Source organism: Heterocephalus glaber, unplaced genomic scaffold (assembly GCF_053883595.1).
Source record: "Heterocephalus glaber isolate CG9 unplaced genomic scaffold, H.glaber_assembly_v1.0 deba00000122, whole genome shotgun sequence".
NCBI classification, from domain to species: domain Eukaryota; kingdom Metazoa; phylum Chordata; class Mammalia; order Rodentia; family Bathyergidae; genus Heterocephalus; species Heterocephalus glaber.
The window spans coordinates 11,641,441-11,663,027 of NW_028258138.1; the positions used below are offsets into that span (position 1 = coordinate 11,641,441).

General features: G+C 39.6%; 1 protein-coding gene across 6 annotated transcripts in view; it reads left to right on the forward strand.

The window, feature by feature from the left end:
* The first annotated feature begins 4,911 nt into the window (after nt 1-4,911).
* Nucleotides 4,912-21,587, forward strand: part of Scaf4 (SR-related CTD associated factor 4) — a 57,341-nt gene continuing 40,665 nt past the window's right edge. For 4 of the 6 annotated variants that reach the window (XM_004842276.3, XM_004842278.3, XM_004842277.3 and 1 more), the window contains exon 1: nt 4,912-5,360. In XM_004842276.3, the coding sequence (XP_004842333.1) occupies nt 5,331-5,360 (30 nt within the window). In that variant the 5' untranslated portion in view covers nt 4,912-5,330. Of the gene's footprint in view, nt 5,361-10,072; nt 10,177-10,384; nt 10,466-21,587 lie in introns of all 6 variants that reach the window. The other 2 variants (XM_087213171.1, XM_021256149.2) reach the window with 2 other exon arrangements.

Sequence of the window (21,587 nt, forward strand, 5' to 3'; positions counted from 1 at the left end):
CAGCAGAGAGAAACTGATGATGCAGTGTAGCAAAGAAAGGTCAGAATGTGCATGCAGATACAGGGATTAACCTTTAGAAAGGAGCACAGACATTTCACTTATGGTACAAAAGAGGAACTGGCATCTACACACTGAGGCTGGTAAGTAGATGGACACAGTAGTGTAAGTCTGAAGATGTTCTCTCAGCATTTCCATTTCTCAGTCACCTGGAAGCAAAGTCACCATTTGAAAGTGAGAACAGAGGACAACTCAGGTGTGAGAAGAGAGGAAAAGATGTGAAAGTTGTCAGAGAAAGGAAGATTGAATCAACGGGGGAATTGTAGTATGATCCTGGTTTTATGGTGGATACTTCTTACAGTCTTGACTACTAACAATCAGGACTCTCAACCAAAATACAAAGAATATGTTTTTCTTCAAAACTGACAAGCTGAAGTCAAAATCTATAAGGAAATGCAAAGAAACTAGAACAGTGGTGGCAAATCTACAGCATGTGTGCCGCAGCTCAAATATGTTATCATTGAAAGCTTTAAGAGGTTCACTATCATTGAACAAGAGTAACTATAATAATCTTGAAGAGGAGCAAAATTAGATGGCCTACTCTTCTTGATCTGGGTTCAATCCCTAGAATCAATTTTTAAAAAGAAAAACATGTTTTCTGTAGAGCTTTCTGGAAAAATTCCATTTCCCAAATGCCACCAAGCTCTTCGCTCTTAGAATTTCTATTTCTTTTATAGTCTGTTTCATAATTTTGGTACAAACAGCATAAAAGGGCATGAAGACAAGTTGACACAAAAAGGACTCAGTGGTCCCCACCAGGGATGAAGCATTAGAAAGAATCCATTTTCTCTTAAATTCTTATCCTTAAATATTTTCTTGGGATCTTCAGGAATGAGATGGTTTCTCTCCATATTTTCTCCGTATGTTGTAGCCAACATTCCTTTCAGGAAAATGAGTTGACAAAAGGCACAGAATTAACCAGAATAGAACTTCCTGAATGCTGTCTCTTTGGTCTTTTGACTATTGATTTCACCTATCTTTTTCAAAAATGCAAGTTTGTTTAGACTGGCTTTTCCGAACTATTTTCACACCCATGTGTGAACAAATGAATGTTTAAATCTATACTCTTTGAGAGAATGCAAGCTTGCAAGTGGGAAGACTGTCTTGCTGATTTTTATCAGTCACATCAGTTTGTGATCCTCTGGTCACTTTTTTTTTAATAGATTGAATTCCTACTGCTGCAAGGTCTACTCACAAAGGACACCCTTCATGAGTTTTTGGCATTTGCCAAAAATTTCTTACTGGAAGATTTGACTCATCTTCCTAGAGAGACAGAGATGGAAGTCCAGTAATAGCTGTGTGAAAGGCTGCCATTCGTCCCAGAGCAGAAAGATGCAGCTATCTTCAGAATGGAAAAATGCTAGAAGATGCTGCCAATGTACCCAAAGTTGAGCTGACAACACAATTTCCCAAGAACTTATTTAAAGACCTCTCAAACACTGTCATCCCCTTCCAGAAAAGTACCTCTTAGATCTAAGTTATCTACCTCAAACACATGGATCTGTGAAACCTAATCTTGTTCCTTGTGCATTCAAATCTCAAGAGAATGATACACAGAAGATAACCCCTGTGGACCATTTATTCCCTCATTCAACAGCCATTAGAGAGCCCAACAAGTATAATGCATTGAGTCCCAAACAGGCTACATTCCAAAGCTGAATATGTCACCCTCTTTCCCCCAGCTCCTCTGACTCCAGCTCAAGACTTCACCTTTGCTTAACCAAACCCATTTCTCCAATGCACAAGATGAAAAATAACTGCCTGTGTGAATGGGGGCAGAAGAATCCCATTCAGTTTTATGGGCTCATTTTTAAGGTCTTCCATGGTTCATAGAAAGAGGTGAGTCAGGACAGAGTGGAATGCAGATTCTTTCAGGTAACAGCAATGCAAATTGACAAGTGCTGTAGCCAGGTTAAGGAAGCACTCAGTGGGAGATTCTAACACTGGCTGGAGGAAGGCAGGGAAGCTTTTCAGCACAGGGCCTGGCAATACATAGGCATGAAATATGTGATTAATGAATGAAAGGAAGCGACCTCTGAACATCAGATAGATGCTAAGTGGGCCTGCATACATTGAGCAGGGAGGGCTATTATATGGGGGCAGAGGTCCCATTTGTGGCAATTCCCAGATGTGTGCAGGGAATAACAAAACTTCAGTTGTGCCCTGAACGACGGTGGAAACACGGTTTGGGGTCTCGGTAGTATTTGGCAAACAATGGTTATTCAGAATAGCCAACTGTTGGAGATAAAAATTTATTGTCCTTACTTTCTTAATGCAATGTTGGCATTTCTATGGCTGACAGCTCCTACAGAAGCAAAATGGATTTAGAAAATACCATGGAAGTTCAGCTGGGATAAAAAGGTAATAACATGAAGTGATAAAAATAAAAGTTGGGATCCAGTTTGTTAAGAAATAATTCAGTACATTTCACTTACATTAAAAGAAACAAGCAAACTTTCTCTCCATCCTGCAGCTTTTTCCTGGTGTCCTCATAACTTCCCCGGACAGCTAGGTTTCTGTAAAATTTCTCCTACCTGTCTTCCCTTCTCCAGCCAAGGTGTAGGATGAGCTCCTAAATGCTAAATCCACCAGGCACTTTCCAATATTTTTTAATTGAACTGAACATATTTATGGAGTACAGTGTGATATTTCAATACATGTATACAATGTATAATGATCAGATTGGGTGACTGGCATAACCATTGCTGCAGACAATCATCACTTCTTTGTGTTGGGCACATTCAAAATCCTCATGTGCTGGGGGTAGCACTCAGTGGCAGGTTTGCATAGCATGTGCAAGGCCCTGGGTTCAATCCCTAATGCCCCACATCCAAATTCCTTTTTACTCGCTATTTTGCAATATTCACTTCCTTGTTGTCAACCATAATTATCCCATTGAGGCACTTTCTAATTTTTATCTTGTAGGACTTCTACTTTTCAGCACTGGACAGGGCTGGCCATTTCTCTGCAGCTCTTTTTCCACTTTTTTTTTTTTTTTGGTACGGGGATCGAACTCAGGACCTTGCACTTTCGAGGAACCACTGAGCTAAATCCCCAGCCCCTTCCACCTCTTTTTACCCCAAGCTTCTTATTCCTTAAGCCTCTGCATCCTGGCCTTTTCCCCTGTTTATTGCAGCTCCTCCACTAGGAGCTGTGCATTGATGACTCCCAGATGTCTCTTCCTAGCCTTCTCTCCTGCCTCCACACGTTTACCTAACTGCCTCCTAGACGTCCTCACTTATTTGTCCCAGGGACAGCTCAAACGTCACAAGCCCCAAACTAAATCATCCAGCTGTAGGACCCTGGGCACAGTAATTAATTGAATTGGGCTTCACTTCCTCAACTATAAAAGGGGCAATACTAACAGCCACCTGATAACAGAAGCCTCTTATGGAGATTAAAAGAAATAGCAAAGAATTGGATGTCAGGTCGACACTGGCATGTGCTAAGTGATCTGAAGTGTTAACCATTTCTTCCTTAAACTTTCTCCCCATATATCCTCCAGTTGATTCATAAACTAACCCATTCAAGCCAGAAACTTGAGCATCTGGAATACCTTCCTTTCTCAGCCTCAGTCATGATGCCCCTGCCCTTCTGTTCTGCCTCCTACATATCTATGCCTAGTTCTCCCTGCCATCTCCTTTGCCCCTCCTCATTCCCAGGGACTACAGCCACGCTCTCCCAGACCCCTCTTAGTACATACACCATTCTCCAGAGAGGGAGCACATTGCATAACCCCGCTCTCCTCTTAGAATCTTTCAATGGCTTCCCACTGCTGTGCGGACAAAATCCAGACTTTCTGGAAAAGCAAAGGCTCCTTAGGACCTGGTCTCAGTTACTCCCTCTCATCTCCTAAGCTCCAGCTGGTCCTCCTTCAAGGGGAGGTGCCCTGCAAGCCTCATCAGGCTCCCTTGGCCCAGAGGGTCCTCTTCCCCCTACTTCTCTTCCTTTTTGCCAAGATGCCACTTCTTCTGTGAAATCTTACTGGACTTCTAGTCGGACGATTATCTTTCTTTTGCTCTCCAGGGCCTTAACCCTAACACAGGCTTTCATAATTATCTGATCTCCTCCATGTCCTCTCGGCTAAACTGAGGTGTCTGCGAGCAAAAATAGGGGGAAAAAAATCTATCTTTTCATTCAGATATCCAACAACCTGCACGATGCCTGGAGGCAGTAGGTACTCAAGGAAAGTGAATCAGGGCAGTGCTTCCGCCCTAAAGGAAGCCACTCGGTTTCGGGAACCAAGGTCAGGATTTCGGGAATCCACTCCTTCCCGGGCTCAAGGCTGCAGAGGGCTTCCCTTCGGCCGGCGTGGGTACCCAGGGCGTGCCCTTCGTTCTCACTTTCAGCTCACGCAAAATTAACTTCAAGAGCAGACACAGCCGCGTCGGAGACGTTCCCCTCTTTTCTGCAGGGCACACGAGAGATCGCAAATGCTCGCCCGGCGGGCGAAGGTTAAATTCTGCGCCCTTTGTTCCGGGCAGCTGCGAGCGAGCAGCTCCGAGCCCGCTGCCCCAGCCGGAGCATGGCCTAGCCCAGGCACAATGGCAACACAAACGCACCGCGAGACTCCGCGTCCGGCGGGGGCGCGCGCGCGCGCGCGCCACGCCTGCTCAGCACCAGCTTCGCGACCCCGGGAGGCCGCGCTCTCCAGCGCCCCTCGCTGTCCCGGCCCGGGTACCAAAACGTCTCCCCGGCCAGGAGCCACAACCCGCCGCGAACGGCGGGAAAGCGCCCGACGTCCCGTCGTCACGCGCCAGCGAAGCGGCGCGCGGGGGCGGGGCGGCGCGGGGGCGGGGCCTGCCGCGGGGCGGGGCCGGCGCCGGGCACAGGAAGCGCTGGGAGGCCTGAGCCGTCCCAGGGTGCCCCGCGCGGCGTGGACTGGGGCTGCTGCCGCCATCCCGCTGGCGAGAGCGAGAGAGAGGCCCGCCTGCTCGCCGGCCAGGCCAGTGTGGGCGAGTGCGTGAAGGCGCGGGGGACCGTGTCAGCGAGACGCAGAGCGCAGCCACCACCCCCAAACGGACATGTTGGAGCCCAGCGCCGCCGCCGCCTCCTTTTCCTCGCCCAGCGAACGGGACTGAGAAGGAGCCCGCCACCCCTCCGCCTCTGCCTCTGCTCGGCCGCCCGCCTCGCCGTCTCGGCCTCAGCCGCTTCCTGCCCGGCCTCGGGCTCCGCCACTCGTCGTCTTCCCCGTCGGTTCCCGGCCCCGCTCCGCCGCGGCGCGAGGTCTATGTGACCGGCGGGCCGGGAGCAGCCACCGCCGCAACGCGAACATGGACGCCGTCAACGCCTTCAACCAGGAGGTGAGGGAGCTTGGGACAGGGGTGCGGGCCCGCTGCGGGAGCCGGGCCCTCTTCTCCCGCCGCCGAGGTTTGAAGCTTGGCTCGGGGTCGGGACGCTTCCTGCGCGGGTTCCAGAGCGGCGGGGCCTGCGCGGAGCGGCCTTGTGGCCCGGGAGAGGTCGCGGCCACCACGAGAGCTAACCCCACACCCTCCCCCCGCCCCCCCCCCCGGACGGCGACCTAGGGTGGCCCCCTCGCCCCCTTCCGGCCTCCTCCGGCTCGCGTCCGCGCCGCCGCCTCGAGCTCCGTCCCGTTGCGTGCTAGGGCTGTCTAGCTCTCGGCCCCCGGCCGCGTTCTGGGCTCCGCTGTGCTGGGAACCCGCAGGGGCTGAGAAAGAAGCGCGGGCGGGCGCGGGGGCGGGGAGCGGGAGCGTCTGAGTAGCCTGGCTGGCGAAGCGGCGGCCTTGGGGCTCCTGTTGCTCGGGCCATGGCGTGTCGGCAGCTGGACTCTGATCCCGGGTCGGGAGGAGTTGGGAAGGGTGTTGATCCCCCTCCGGAATTCACCCACTTTGGAAAGAAGGTTCACGAACGAAGAGGGGTGGCTCCTTATCATTTCAAGTCGTGAATCTAACTCTCTTATAGGATCTAGGGACCCAACGTGACACCTAAAAAGTTGAATGGGAGAGAAGAGTATTTGCTCCGCCTTATTTAGTCCTCTAGGAAGCCGGCGTTGGCTGGCAGTTCACTACCCTTGCAACCCCGTCCCTATAGTTAGTCCTGGGCTGCTTTCTACGGGTAGTTTCACAGGGAAAACCTCCCCAAACCGCTAACAAAGCTTCCTGCTGCCCTAAAGTTCTTTAGTTGTAGTTCGAATCTTTCCAGGTGGTGATTTTGGAGTGTAGCGTCAGCACCGTAGTTACAGAATGAAAAGTAGTGTAGAAATCAGGTGGAGTAGTTGGAGATGAGCCTATATGGCGTTAAAAATTTACTGCATCTCACGATGAGATTTTGTGGGCCACTTGTAACAGAATTATGGTGAGATAGCTTCCCTATTTGTAGTGCCATACTGTGGAACTCTCCAGTTAATACTGCATTTGAGACCATTCATTGCCATGCACATTATCCTAAAATTTATTTTTCTTCAACTAGGTGGATACGTAAAATGTATGAACTGTAATAGTTGGAACTGGTATTGGATAGTTTTGAAAAAATTCAATAGAGATGATTTTGAAAATAAAGTATTTCCTCATAACGTTTGGTTGTTAGAAAATTTGCCATAATGCTCCATATGTTATTTTAAGGTTGGACTTTTACTTCGTTTCCTGATGGTAAAATTCCCTGGAATTTTGGCTCCATGAGGCCAGGGAGTTTCTGCCCTACCCACTTCCCTCACCAAAGCAGGTGCCTGACAAATGTAGTTCTTGAATGAATAAAAGCACAAATGACACAACAATTGTTAAAGGATTTCAAGCACATTTTCCTCCCGAGATAAAAACTATTGGGTGTGTTTAAGGACAAGGAGGGAGATTTTTAGTGTTTAATTGTGATTTCAGGTATTACAGGGTTAGGACATGTTTTTAAAGTATCCTATATTAATCCTAAAGAAAAGTATAATCAGTAGTACTTTGAAAAGCCAAATTAGAAAAAGGGAAATGACCTTTTTAAATATGGAAAATTAGTATTTTGTCATTGTTCTGCACATAATTTTCCTTTCTATGCTTAATCTTTATAAACTGCAGATTATTTATTAGCTATATTAGATGTACATTATCAGGGCCAACAAACTTCTGATAAATTGCAACTTCTAGTAAAATTAACGTGACTTAAAATCCATATAGTCTTGTGTATGCTTGACTTGTAGTGCTTCTCAACTATTTCTCCCCATTCTTAAAATGTTATTATTTTCCTGTAACCTCCAGTCTCCCAAGTGCAATCTGTCTTTTAACAAACATTTGAGTGCCTGTTTAGCTGTATAGCTGGGTCCTGAATGCTGTGGAGTCTCTGTCATCTAGAAGTCGAATCTATTAGAGGACATAAGACTTAGGCAAATAACTTTAATCTATGATAGAACAGCTTCCTTTCAGACCTTTCTGTACCCTGTGGGATGGCCATGGAGAAACAGCTAAGACTTGGGAGGAAATGAAGGGGTGTCAGTGGTTTTAGGATTTTAGGAAATAGTGATCTGGGGGTGAAAGGCTGAGAAATAAGTGAGTAAGTAGTTGATTCTGGAAGCTGTTGGAAAGTAAAAATGATAAAGTACTTTAGGACCTGACAAGTTTCATGTCTGTCTAATGTATATGAACTTCATTTTTAGGCTGTGGGTAAATATTGAAGGTTTTTGATGGTGAGATTATATAATCAAAAACGATTTCATTTTTGGTGGTATGTGTTGTAGGAGGCAGTGACTTGATTGGGAAAGATTAGTGGGTTGGATACTGAAGTAGGAAAGGTATGTAAAACCTGAACTTGGCATTGAGTTCAAGAGAGGAAGGGAAGAATGAGGCCAAAGGAGTCCATAGACCTTGGTGTCTGATAGGTTTAGGAGCAGATTTTTGCCACTACATACTAAATTCTTAGACAGTGATGATACCATTACAAGTCAGTCATCAGAAGTATATTTAGTGAAGAAAATGTGTTTGATTTTTGAGCAGGTTGAGTTTGAGTTCTGTGTGGAACAGCCATGTGAATATTTTTGGAAGACTCAAACTTGGAAGCTACCAAGAGATAGAGACATCTGGGAGTCACTCACAGATGGGCCCTGGAGAAAATTCAGAGGGGGGAGGAAAAAAGAATATAACATTTATAGCATGTTGGGTACTCTCTACATACATGTCTTACTTATAGATATGTATTTCTACAACTTTACAGAGGTATCCAATTATAGTTGAAGCTGATTTGCAAAGAAGTTTAATAATTCATCCAAGGGGATACTGTGAGGGCAGAGCTGGCATTTGAATGCATATCTCTCCACTTTAATTGTTACCTGAAGATAATATTTTGTACAATACCAGGGAAGTGGTCACAGGTTAAAGACTTAAGCAAAAGCACTGAAATTTTCTGAGCATAATAGGATTCACAGCTTAGGATTCAGTAGTGATTGGGAGATAATGAAACAAGAGGTAGAAAATACAGTCTTTTTAGAGGTTTAATTTTGAGAGACTATATGGAATAGTTGCTGTATGAAGGGAAAGAAGAACGATTAAAGTATATCTGGTGCTAGGTAGTTTATAAATTTATATAGTATATATTAGAAGGTTTTAGCCTTAGTGAGTGATGTTGAAACCTTATCTCTAGTACATGAATGTAAAGGTGAGCATTTGAGGGGAAGGGAATGTAGAAAAGCATAGTTTGAAGCAGCAAGAGGCAGTGGTTAACATGGAGTAAAATTATGGATAGGAAAAGGACAGGTTGGAACTACAGGTAAAAAAATCTATTAGGAATATAGAAGGAAGAGGACATAAGAAAAGTGAGGTTATTAAGGACACTTATTTAACAGGATTTTTGGAGAATTTTTACAACAGGACACAAGGTTGTGAAAGGCCGTGTGTGGTGGCACACACCTGTAATCCCTGCACTTGGGAAGCTGAGGCAGGAGGATCACAGCAAGTTCCAGACCATTCTGAGCTACCTAGTGAGTTCAGAGCCAGCCTGAACTACAAAGCGAGACCTTGTCTCAAAAAAAAAAAAAAAAGTTGTAAAAGATGAAAAACAGTGAAAAAGAATAAGATCTGTTAAGGCATCTGATTGTGTTTTCTGTTGTGACACTCCTTAATGTGAAGCTTGGTAGTATTTCATTAAAGTTTATGAAATGAATAAAGGTTATGGATTAGACTTTTTAACTCATTCATTGGTTGTATTTGAACCTATAATCAATCTTTTGTATATCCAAAAGAATTTATCTTGCCTCCTCCATTTTTATAGCATCTACAATTTTCTCAAGACTTAATATACAAAAATAGTGTAGAGAAAATAAAACAAGTACTGACAGTTGATACTACTTTAAGTTTTGGAGTTTTCTTGTTTATGCTTTTTGTTTTTGAGACAAGGTCTCAATAGTATGTAGTTCAGGCTGGCATAGCAATCATCTTGCCTCAGCCTCCTGAGTGCTAGGATTATAGGCAGTGCTGTGATTACAGGCATGTGCTACCACACCCAGTTTATTAAGTATTTTTAAAGTCCTTGACTTTCATCCCCACAACAATCCTTTTACACATCAGAGCCAATCAGATAATTTGGTACTAATCTCTGGTTTATAAACCATATACTATAATCTATGTGTGATATACATGAGTAGTTTATTGCACATATTTCTAAATGTGCCCTTTTTGCTCAAACATTGTACTACAAAGATGCAGTTCATTTTTTACTGACAAAGTGCAACAAACTCTCAGACATGTCTCCATGTGTGCATTCTCTGGGACAACTGTTCTCAAACTGCAATTTTCACCCTTTTAAATTCATAAAAATTAAGGACCACAGAAAGCTTTTGTATTTGATATTTACTGTATTATAAATTTGAGCTGAGAAATGTATTACAGTGGTGCCTCAGTTCGCAACGCTTTTGTTTGCAAACAGAAGCGTTTGGCAGAATTTTGTTTTGGTTTGAGAACTCTGCATCTGGTGACTGGCCATCTTTCCCACGTGAACACGAACGTGGCCATCTTTTCCAGTATTGTGGAGCGAATTAAGTTCGTGAACCAAGGCACCACTGTATTTCTTTTGTGTTTTGAGACAGGGTCTCGCCAACTAGTTCCAGCTGGCCTTGAACTCACTATATAGCCTAGGCTGGCCTCGAACTCATGTCAGTCCTGCCTGGGCCTCCCAAGTGCTGGATTACAGGTGAGAAATGTGTTTATTAAAAATAATAAGCTCATAACATACTAGCCTAAGTAACCGTGCGTGTACGTGTGTGCGCGCGCGTGTGTGTGTTTGTGTGTGTGTGTTGTGTGTTTCGTGCTGGGAATTGAACCCAAAGCCTTGTGTGTGCTAGGCAATTATGCTACCAATGAAGTACATTCCCAACCCTTTTTAAAATTTTTATTTCTAGACATGGTCTTATAAAGTTACCCAGGCTGGCCTCAAACTTTTGATTCTCCTGCCTCAGCCTCCTGAGTAGCTGGGATTACAGGTGTGTATGACCATACTCAGCAAAACAAGTAACATTTTAAATGTAAAATAATATTCCCTGCAAAAATGAGTGACTCTGTTTTACATTTTTTTGGCAAAACTCTTCTAAACTTTGGTTTTATAAAACCTGCTTTTACATTTAGTTTTTTGTAATTGCACAAAGTAGCTTCTGGAAAACACTGGTGCATACTTGTGAGAAAATGAAGGAAGGAGGCATGAAATCTCATAGTATTAATTTGAAAACAATTTTAACCTCACAGACCACTGCAAGGATCACATTGGAAGCCCTAGAGGTCCTGTATTACTCTTTAATAAGAGCCTGTAGCACTAAGGTGATATGTACATATTGCTGCTTTTCAGCATGGGCAGAAAGTTTGAGTAGTTTAATATTCATTTTTATCTTTGAAATCAGACAAAAAATAAGTTTTGTGATTTCTTAATGTAGAATTGATTTTAGTATACTTACTGAAGTTGTCTTGACCCCATTCTGAAGAAAATTGAATTCTGTTTCTCAGTGGGGAGCTCACTGCCCCTTCCTGTTTTAACTATAAATTGTTTTGTGTGACTATTTATTTATTTATTTATGGTGGTACTGGGGATTGAACTCCGGTCCTTGCACTTGCAAGGCAGGTGGCAGAACCACTGAGCTAAATCCCTGGCCCTGTGTGACTATTTTATATTTTCCTGTTAATAGGCCTGATGGTTTTCAATTAGATCAGTCTAATCTGAGGAGAATGATTCAGTATTTTTTAACCTATAATACTAATCTTTTGTTTTTGATCATTATTCTGTGAGAGGTCTATCTGAAAAAATGGAAAAGGGTTCAAATGATGTTCTTTGTGTGTATATAAGTAATATATACAACTAGCCTAACAATTAAAGTAAATTGGAAATTTATCATACTACATTTGACCATGTTGTGCTCTTACCTCAAGAGTTTTTGAAAACCAAAAGCTACAGTTTTTTTCTGCTCATTCTTAACTTTTAGTGAGTTCTTAATTTTCGATATCAGTTGAGATATGGCTTTATAGTGAGTAAAATAAAACTGGCTCTTTAGGAGCTTTCTGTAGCAACATTTACCCCTGATATTCTTGGTGAACATATACTCTTCTTTCATCTGTCTAGTTTGTTTCAGAAAAAGTCACCTTGAACACATGACAAAGAATCAACTCAGGAAGAAATTAGAATAATGGAAAAGATTGGTTTATAAATCTTGTGAATTCTGGATAATTCTGTGAATTCTGGATAATTCTGTGAATATAATTTCATGAATTCTAGATAATCTGTACCTAATAATAAAAAGCTGGTAAAATGGTTTTGTTTGCTTATTTATTTGTTTAAAACCAGGTACAAATTGTAGGCTGTTCTGTGCCATGGATCACAAGCAAATATAATAATTCTAGATAACTTTTGTATAGATGAGTGCAGACATTCAAGTCTCATTTTAAATTTGCCTTGTAGCGTGATAGGAAAAAAATTGTTGCATAAATGAACCTTTAACATTACAACATTTGCTGAAATGGTATGCTAAATCCTTTTTTTAGTGATTTTTTTAATGATATGCTATCCTTTGATATCCTTTTTTTAATGATGTGCTAAAAACTATAATTACGTTACCAGAGTGTATAGAAAAAACAGCTTACCTGTTAAATAGTTCAAATTTTTGGTAGTATTAGTTAATTTATTGATGTTGTATTCCTTCTTATTGAATCACTGGAAAGGTGAAGGTGGGTGATAGCCAGGTTTGCATTAGAATAAGTCAAGATTTGTTGAGGAACTTACACTTGGAGAGACATGTTTTTGTGTCACTAAGTAGCAGTTAACTTTTTTTTTTTTAAGTGGAGATTTCACAAACAATCGTATAATTATAGCCTTGTCTTTATCTTGTTTAATAGTTACATGATTTATTCATTTCAGTCCTTTGCTTTATAGAGCTCTTCACTGATGCTTGTGAAAATGTACATTGGAACTTTGATATCCTGGTAACACACTGTACTGCAGTAATAGTAAATTCCTCAAGAAAACCAATGTAATGCAGGAATGGAGATAAAGATAAGAAGCAAGGGTTTTGACGGGGTGAGCAAGATTCAGTAAAGTGGATAGCAATGCCCAGATACTTCTTGAAAGTTATAATGCATGTTTGGATAATTGATGATTCTTGACATAAATCCATATAGGTCAGTTCCACTTGGGAGAAACCATAAAGTAGCGGCATAGCTGCATATTTGACATCTTTTGCAGGTCTTTTTTTTTTTTTTTTTGAACACATTCTTTTCTGTAAGTTTCCAAAATAATCATTAATTGAATATTTTAAATGGCCAGAAAAAACCTTTATTATACACATATACATACATTTAGGGACTCATAGCAGTTGCTAATATTATAGTGGAAAAAAGTAGTTGATTAATACTTTTAAATTGCACCTATATCTATATGTTTTTTACCAGTATATTTTTAAACTGGGAAAATTTGCTAATTGCTATGTTACAATAGTGAGTAATAGTATTTTTGTTTCTTTTCAAATTTTAGATTTGTTAGTGACTCTCAAACTGGATCTCACATATTTCTGTTGAGTCAACAGATTTATTAGCCTGCACTCATAATTGAAGAGCCCTTTTTGTTAATTTTAGATACAAAATGGTGTACATGGCGCAGCACATATGCACCCCCCCCCTTTCTTTTCTAGGAAAAGGGTCTCGCTGTGTAGTTGAGGCTCTTCTTGAACTCACATAGCTCAGGCTGCCCTCGACCTCAGGTAATCCTCCTGTCTCAGCCTCCCAAGTGCTGGGATTTCAGGTATGCACTACCATCCATACCTGGCACAAATTATTAGGCCTTAAGCATAGGGTTGTGTTTGATAGGGATTTTTTAAACCACACTTAATTCTGGAAATTACAGTACTGTGTTCAGCCTTTATTCAGTGACTTTCAGATGTGTTGGTCAAAAAATTTCACTACAGTGGTTTTCACCCAAAAAGTTAATGTTCAACTGTACTATGTTTGGTAAATACTTTTGAAATTCTGTGTTAATTTCCACTTCCTTATACCTGTTGATTGGTAATAGCAATTCTCCATACTTTTGTTCATGGATCTTCAGTTTTAAAGCTTTGTATTCCACTGTACGTTTGTTCAAGGCTGATCTTGGTTTTTTGTAAATAATTGTATTAGACAAAAATATCAGAAAAATTGCACCTGGCTGTCTTATTTTGATTATAATATTCGTATTCAAGCTCAGGAATACATATAGGTACTGCACTATCAGAGACAGACTGAGCCTGAGGAAAGCTTAACTATCCCGAACCCTTTTTGTGCCTATTTTTTATAAGAATGGGTATATGAATTTTGATTGTGTTGAAACTGGCCATCTTGACTGAGGAGTTCCCTAATGAACTTCAATTTTTTATTAAACTGCAGATTTGGTAAAACTCAACAGTAGCAGCAGTAGTTTACCATGTAGTGAAAGTCTTGGTGGAGGAAAATACCTTATTTCTAATGTTATTTGTAATTGCCAGTGCTTTATGATAATAGAAAACAAAGGACTGAAAGTTTTTTGTTGTAGGATCTTGGACCAATTCACTGCCTTACTCCCTACACCTGCATGCTATTGCCCTCTTCTAAATACGTCATTATTTAAGGAACCGTAGTTGACTAACCTTGTAGTCTCTTAATTTCCCTCTGCAGTATCTTCATTATATATTTTAAGTACTTTATCATTAGTTTTCTGTTTTGTTTCTGCCTTGTGATTTTGTCAGAGCTAAGTTTTAGCTAAAGTAGAATTATAATACATACTATGCTTCCCCCCACACACACACCTGGGATCCAACTTAGGACGGCGCCACTGAGCTACATCCCTGGCCCAATAATACATATTGTGCTTAAAGGAAAGTGATTGAAGTTTATTGTCACGTTTTAGGAAACAAAATATTCTTTACACTTTAATGGTTGTTAAAAGTTACCTAATTTCCCTTAAGAGATGCCAAGTGATAAGTAACTTTAGAAAAGATAGCCAATTTGGAGCTATCCTTTTGCCATTTTCTAATTTAATATATGTAAAGATATATTTTGTCTGTTTATTTTTTGAGAGATGTAGTTCAGGCTGGTCTTGAACTCACTGTGTAGCCTAGGCTGGCTTTGAGGTCACCGAGATCCCCTGTCAAAGCCTCCCTAGCGCTGGAATTACAGGCATGCGCCACCAGGCTCGGCAATATTTTTAAAAGCATAAATTTTAAAAAGTTAAAAATGTTCTAAATAGGCAAATCCATAGATGCAGGAATGGTTCAACATACGCAAATCAATCAAGGTAGTACACTATATCAATAGAGCCAAGGACAAAAACCATATGATCATCTCAATTGATGCAGAAAAAGCATTCGACAAAATCCAACACGCATTTATGATAAAAACCCTACAAAAAATTGGAATAGACAGTCTCTACCTCAATCTGATAAAAGCCATCTATGAAAAATCAACAGCCAGTATCGTACTAAATGGTCCAAAACTGAAATCCTTCACACTAAAATCAGGCACAAGACAAGGATGTCCACTGTCACCTCTCTTGTTCAATATGGTCTTGGAAACATTAGCCATGGCAATTAGACAAGAGAAATAAAAGGAATAAAGATAGGAAATGAAGTCAAATTGTCATTATTTGCAGATGACATGATACTCTATATAAAAGACCCCCAAGAATGCCATGAAAAGTCTTCTAGATTAATAACCAAATTCAGTAGAGTAGCTGGATACAAGATCACACAAAAATCAATAGCTTTCCTCTACACTAACAACAGACTCACTGAGACAGAAATAGGGCAAACAGTTCCTTTCACAGTAGCATCCAGAAAACAGAAATACCTAGGAATCAACCTAACGAAAAAAATCAAAGACCTCTTTTCTGGAAACTATAGCACTCTGAAAAGAGAGATTGAAGATGATATCAGAAAATAGAAACAGTAGATTATTGATTGCTAGGAAGCTGGGGAAAGACAGAAAAGTGACTGCTAATTGGTTTTTGTTGTTGTTGTTGTTGTTGTTGTTTGGGGGGTTTTGTTTTGAGACAGAGTCTAGCTATGTAGTTCTGGCTGGCCTGAAACTCACAGCAATCCTCCGTCTCAGCCTCCTGAGAGCTAGGAGTACAAGTGTGTGCCCCCATGCCTGGTGGTATGAAATTTCTTTTGAGACCAGTGAATATATCTGAAAATTAAATAGTGTTGTTGGTTTTACAACTGTGAATATACTGAAAACCACTGAATTATACATTTTAAAGGGAGAATTTTATAGTATGTGAATTTTATCTCAAAGCTATTTCAAAAAACTCAAAAACTTTAGGCTCTAACACATTGTCATTGTTTTCTTGTTTGATCTGATTTCCTATCAGGTTGAAAACAATACGCAGTAACTAATAGCATGACTCTTGTAAATTAATTTGTTGATCTTGAATCTTAAGTTTTTTCAAGGGATAGCTTTACTTTTGACGTGCTATTTTAAGAAGTAATCTACATGGTTGAAGAGGAGGACAGGAAAAGAATCCCGTATTTGCTTGTTAAATAACAGCCAGGTACTAGCTAACCGATTAGATGTTTTATATATGACTTTGCATCCCCCACACACAAACACACAACCTTACACTTGTGAGGCAGGCGCAGCAACTGCATTACATCCCTGGCCCAGCATTCTTTCTATTTTAAAGGTAGAGAAACTAGAGTAGTGATGTGAATGGTACCGTATCACACAGTGTAGAGTGGCACTTCTGAGATTTTACTTACATCTCTTAAAACGCATCTGAGCCCATTCCATAGCTCTGCAAAGCTGCTCTGAAGTTCTTTGAGCAGCTGATCCAGGTCTGCTAAACTTTTCATGAGAGAATGTAGGGACTCAGTGAACATCTGTGTGTAGCAGGTGATACTATCTAAATAATTATTTTGGGGAAGGACTTGTTAGTGTGTTAAGTCATCCACTATAATGTAGTAAATAACTGTCAGTATTTAAAACTTAAGATTAGTGTTTGTATTTCTTTTACTAATTTATACTCAAAATTAAATTTTAATTAAGGTTTTCATAAATACTGACATTTTTATTTTCTGTCATAGTTTTATATCTTGGAGCCAATTCTCATTTCTCCTGTTGCAGAGTAGGAGGAAATATTTATTTCACAAAAATGTTTCATAGCTGACTTTGAGGGACACAGAGTTCACTATGAGGCATGATAAAAGTAAACTTGAAATCTGACACCTGTGCTGGCTAGTGAAATAGCAATGGAATAGACAAAATACTGACATTTCTTAAAATCATGTGACATATTTCTTAAGTAAAAAGGAAAGAGTTGCCAGTTGATTGCAGTTCACTGAACCAAAATAGAGGTAAGGAATAGAAAATGACCTGTTGTGATAAACTGGATTTCAGTGGACTAAAAGCTGGTTGATTTGGTTGGTTGGTTGGTTGGTTGGTTGGTTGGTTGGTTGTACTGGGGATTGAGCTGGAGCCTGCATAGTGAACTATTCTCTACCACTTTTAAAAACAAAAAAATTTTTGAGAAAAGTCAGTTTGCCTATCCTGGGCTCCAACTTGTGTTCCTCCTGCCCAGTCCCATAGTGCTGGGATTACAGGTATCCACAACCACACCCTGTTGAGGGACACACAGCATGGTTCTGTAAGTGAAAAGCTTGAATAAAAAGTAGACCCTTCGAAATGGTAGGGAAAATAGTGTGAAATGAAAAAAATGGCATATTTTATAATGTAAGTCATCAGAAATTAACTACTTAGAAAATTCTGCCAACAGCATATGGTAACAATGAGGGTTTGGTGATAAAAGAGTAAGAAATGGTGCAAAGTTTAACTTACATCATTGACTCTTTTTACTATGTCTGTTTTCTTAATGAACATAGAAGTATATGTAGTTAATCTAAAAGGTTTCATATTTAATATTCACTGTAATTTTATACTTATGTTTATTTTACAAAATGTTTCTAATTTCTGAACTAGGAGCAAAGTTAGTGAGTTTGTAGAATGTAGTAAGGGAAAGGAGATTTAGGGGGAAAGGAGGAGATAAATACATTTCCAGCACTGAGAATATTAATGTGTGGGATTGTTGCTGTTAAGTATTTGATTTAGAACACTTGGAAATCAGAAGAGTGGATTTTATGGAGAAATAGATGGAACCATACTGTAATGTTAACATCAAGCTAAAGATGTTGCTTAGTAGGAGCTAGGAAACCATGGAGTATATCTTTCCTGATTGTTTTTAAGAGCTTTGTAAATTTGCTCTACTTAGGAATATATCACTTATTGATGCTAGATCTGTTTGTTCTCATACCTTCCTCTAACCAGAGAAGAAATGGTTAAACATTAAGGTTTCAAAGGACTTGACTGAAAAGTAAATAGAATTTATATGGAAATAAACTACATAACAATAAATAAAGGATGCTCCCTTTAACTTAGATATAAACAAAACATATTTAAAACAGTGGTTTCCCAGATTTTGATTTGTATCCTCAATGACTTAAGTTATTGTAAAGATTTAAAGGAGGAAATTGTATTTAAAATCTTAGTTTTAAAAATTTTAGAAATTTTAAAAAGTTTTAACTATAAAGATTTCAAATAACAGAGTACTTGATAATTTCCATGGGCAAATCATCTGATAATGACGGTTCTATATTCTTTATCACTTAATCACATTTATAATCAAAATTTGGGGAAAGATATATTTCTTAAGCACAAATTAAAGTTCATTTTAAAATCTGAATTCTAATTTTTTGTTTTAATGGAAGTTAGGTAAATTTAAGTTAGAAAATGAAAAAGAATCCCACCAAATTCCATACCATTTGCATTTTTTGTCTGTTTTTCCTTTTCACTTGTATTTGGAAATTTCTTTTTTTCTCCATTGGGGACTAGGATTTTATGTCACCCTATCTGGGACTGTGGATGTGAGTTATTATGCCAGCCTTGTGTAACATGAAATTACTCATTTTCTGAATAGTTATTGTAGAAAATTTGGGAGCATCTATTGCTTTAGAAAAATTTCTAGAAGTGGAATTACTAGTTTAAAAGGTGTGGCCTTTTCTTGATTTTTTTTTTTCCAAATTTTCCTATTTCTCTCTGGAGTTAAAACTTGCCCATTAGGACTTCTCAGCTGAGTACCCTTTTTGTTTTATGCTAACCTACATTTATGGTAGATAAATGAAGAATTGTATTTCACTGTTTTAACTTGAACTTCTTTGGTTATTGATTGGTGAAGTTGAGCTTTTTTTCTATGTATAGTATTTAGCTATTGGGATTTCTTTTGTAAATTGAGTTATCTGTACATTTTGCAGTTTCACTGTACCTTGTATTGTCTGTACATGCTATTAACTCATACACTGTGTTCTGCTTTTAAGAATGGCATAGCAGTACTTCTTTAACATGTGATTGGCCTTCTTCCCATCACATTACATTGCCCAAATTACCTTCAGTAAATGAGACAGGAAAGGTATAAATGAAATGCCAGGCATAAAGAGACTGTAAACTATCCCTTACCTAATTGTTTTAGCAATAAATGTTTTATGGAGATGTCTTCAGATAGTAATTAGATGGATAAAGCAGCTTTTCACAAAAGATGATCATTACCTTTGTTAAGAAAGTTAGTGTGTACTTTCATAAAGTGTTTATGTGTTGCTATTTATTAAAGTTGTGTTGACCTTAACTCTTGATTTAGTTTAAGCCAGTGTATCTGATAAATCAAATGAAAGAGGGGGAAAGACTGTATAGAATTAAATAAACACTTTGATATCTGCATCTAACAGGAAGGAGGTTTGAGTACCTGTTTGTCCCTGTGAGTATATATATTTCTTTTTGGAAGCATTCCTGTTTGTCTTTGAATTAAACTTTGCAATTAAAGAAAAGTTGCTTTGTCATCTTGGCGGTTGTAATATGAGGTATGCTCAAAAAAATTGATTTTTTAAAAACATATTACAATAATAGAAACATGGCCATGAATCTTCCTTCCCCCTCACTTCTTAACTCCCTTATCCCATCCTTCTTGCCACTTTCTGAAGCAGTTCTGGAAGTCCTCTTTCATGGCTGTCTTCAGTTGGGCTATTGTGGCTACCTTGATGTTCTGAATGATACAAAACTTGAACCTTTCATGACCATTTTGACTTTAGGAAAGAGCCATGTATGGTTGTAAGGTGGATGAGGACACACCATAATGTTTTTATTTGCTAGAAATTGCCAGAAACATTTGTCAATTCAGGACATCAGGCGAGCCACAACAGTGCAACTAAAGACATTCATGAAAGAGGACTCAGAACTGCTTCAGAAAGTGACAAGAATGATAGGATATGTTTTTGAAAAGTGAGGGACATTCATTTTGAGGGGCATTAATGCCAGTGTGTCTTTTACTGTAATAATTTTTAAATTAAAACACACCATATTTTTGATCAGTTCTTATAACAAAGAAGGGAATGCTAGATAATCAGTATAATCCATTACAAAGTAAATTTAAGGAAAATACATTTTTTAAAGTTTAGCTTTTAAAAGTTTAGGTGGTAAAGAATATCCATTGAGAAAGATTCAGGAAGGGAATACTAATTGAGAGCGAAAAGGTTTTTAAAAATTACTTAGAATAATTATATAGCTTTCTAATTCTTTGCCTTGACACCTTAATTTCAAGAAGTAGGAAAAGGGCATATTCTAAAAATGGTAGACTGTATGCCACTTCACTTCTGTCTCTTCCAAATCTGTTTATGAACAGCCAGAACAGATTCACTAACAATTTATGACAGAATAAATTTAAACTTTTTTTTTTTGTAAAATGTGTTATGTCTAGTGAAAACGGTACACCAGTTTTTTCAGAAAGATACTGATTTTGATTGCATTGTGAAAAAATTAGAAAAATACAGGTAAGATGAAAGTATTGTTAAGTGGATTTTAGCTGTGAAAAAATAAAGACTGTCAAAGTCATTCTACAAGTACTGTAAATTCTGTTCTTCTGATTTTTAAGGAACCACTGGCTTAGAGAAAGGCATACAAAGTGAGTTTACAAAATTTACAAGATGTTTGGAATAGAATAGAAAATAATTTCCTGGCTATCTAAATAGCTTGAAAGCACTGCTGAAAATCAACACAGTTGACGTGAAGATTTAGTTTTTATAAAGATCATTGTACAATCTGAGGATTTTGGTTGTTACAGATGTGATTTTAACAGTGAGTGAAGCACTGTTTCTTAAAAATGTAATAAATGATAATCCTCCCACCTCCTCCAGTAGATGTCCACAATCTGGTTTCTAGAACCTGTGAATATCTTATGTGGCAGAAGGATTCAGGGGTGTGATAAAAGTAAAGATCATCATATGGGTTGATTATACTGGGTTATCTGAAAGGACTAGTGTCATCACAAGGGTCCTTACACGAGAGAGGTAGGAGTCAGAGAAGGAAATAAGGAAAGCAGAGGCTAGAGAAGGGAGAAGGTGCTATGCTGTCAGTTTTGAAGGTAGAGGAAGAGACCATGATTCCAAGGAATGTGGGGAACCTACAGAGTCTGAAAAGGGAAAAAGTAGATTCTCCCCAGAGCCTCCAGAAGGAGCCTGGCTGTGCCAACACCTTGATTTTAGGCTATTGAGATTTTGCCCTCAGAAGTGTAAGACAATACATTTGTGTTGTTTTGAGCCACTCAAGTGTGTGATAATTTTTTTCACTACAACAACAGGAAACTGTTGATTAGCTTTCTGTAACTGTGACAAAATTACCTGAGAAAATCTAAAAGGAAGAAAGATATATTTTGGCTCAGGTTTCATTCCATGCTCACTTGGGCCCATTGCTCTGAGTCTGTGGAGACAACATGGAAGGGAGGGAGTACATGGTAGAGCAGAGGTGCTTAGCTCATGAGGGCCAGGCACTCACAGAGAGGGAGGGGCCAGGGGGCAGAATACACTCTTAAAGAACATGTCCCCAGTGACCCACTCTTCTGCCTCCTGGGAGTACTTGGTGTGTCAAGATTCTGCTTGTCCGGCTGCAGGACAGCAGTCATGTTTGGACTTTTATCTCATCCACTTAGTGACAGGACAAAGAACCAAACTCACATTTGCTGCTGTCAAGTATCACACTCTTCCTAATACACTCGGGCCTTATGAGGGGGTCTCATACTTTTAGAGG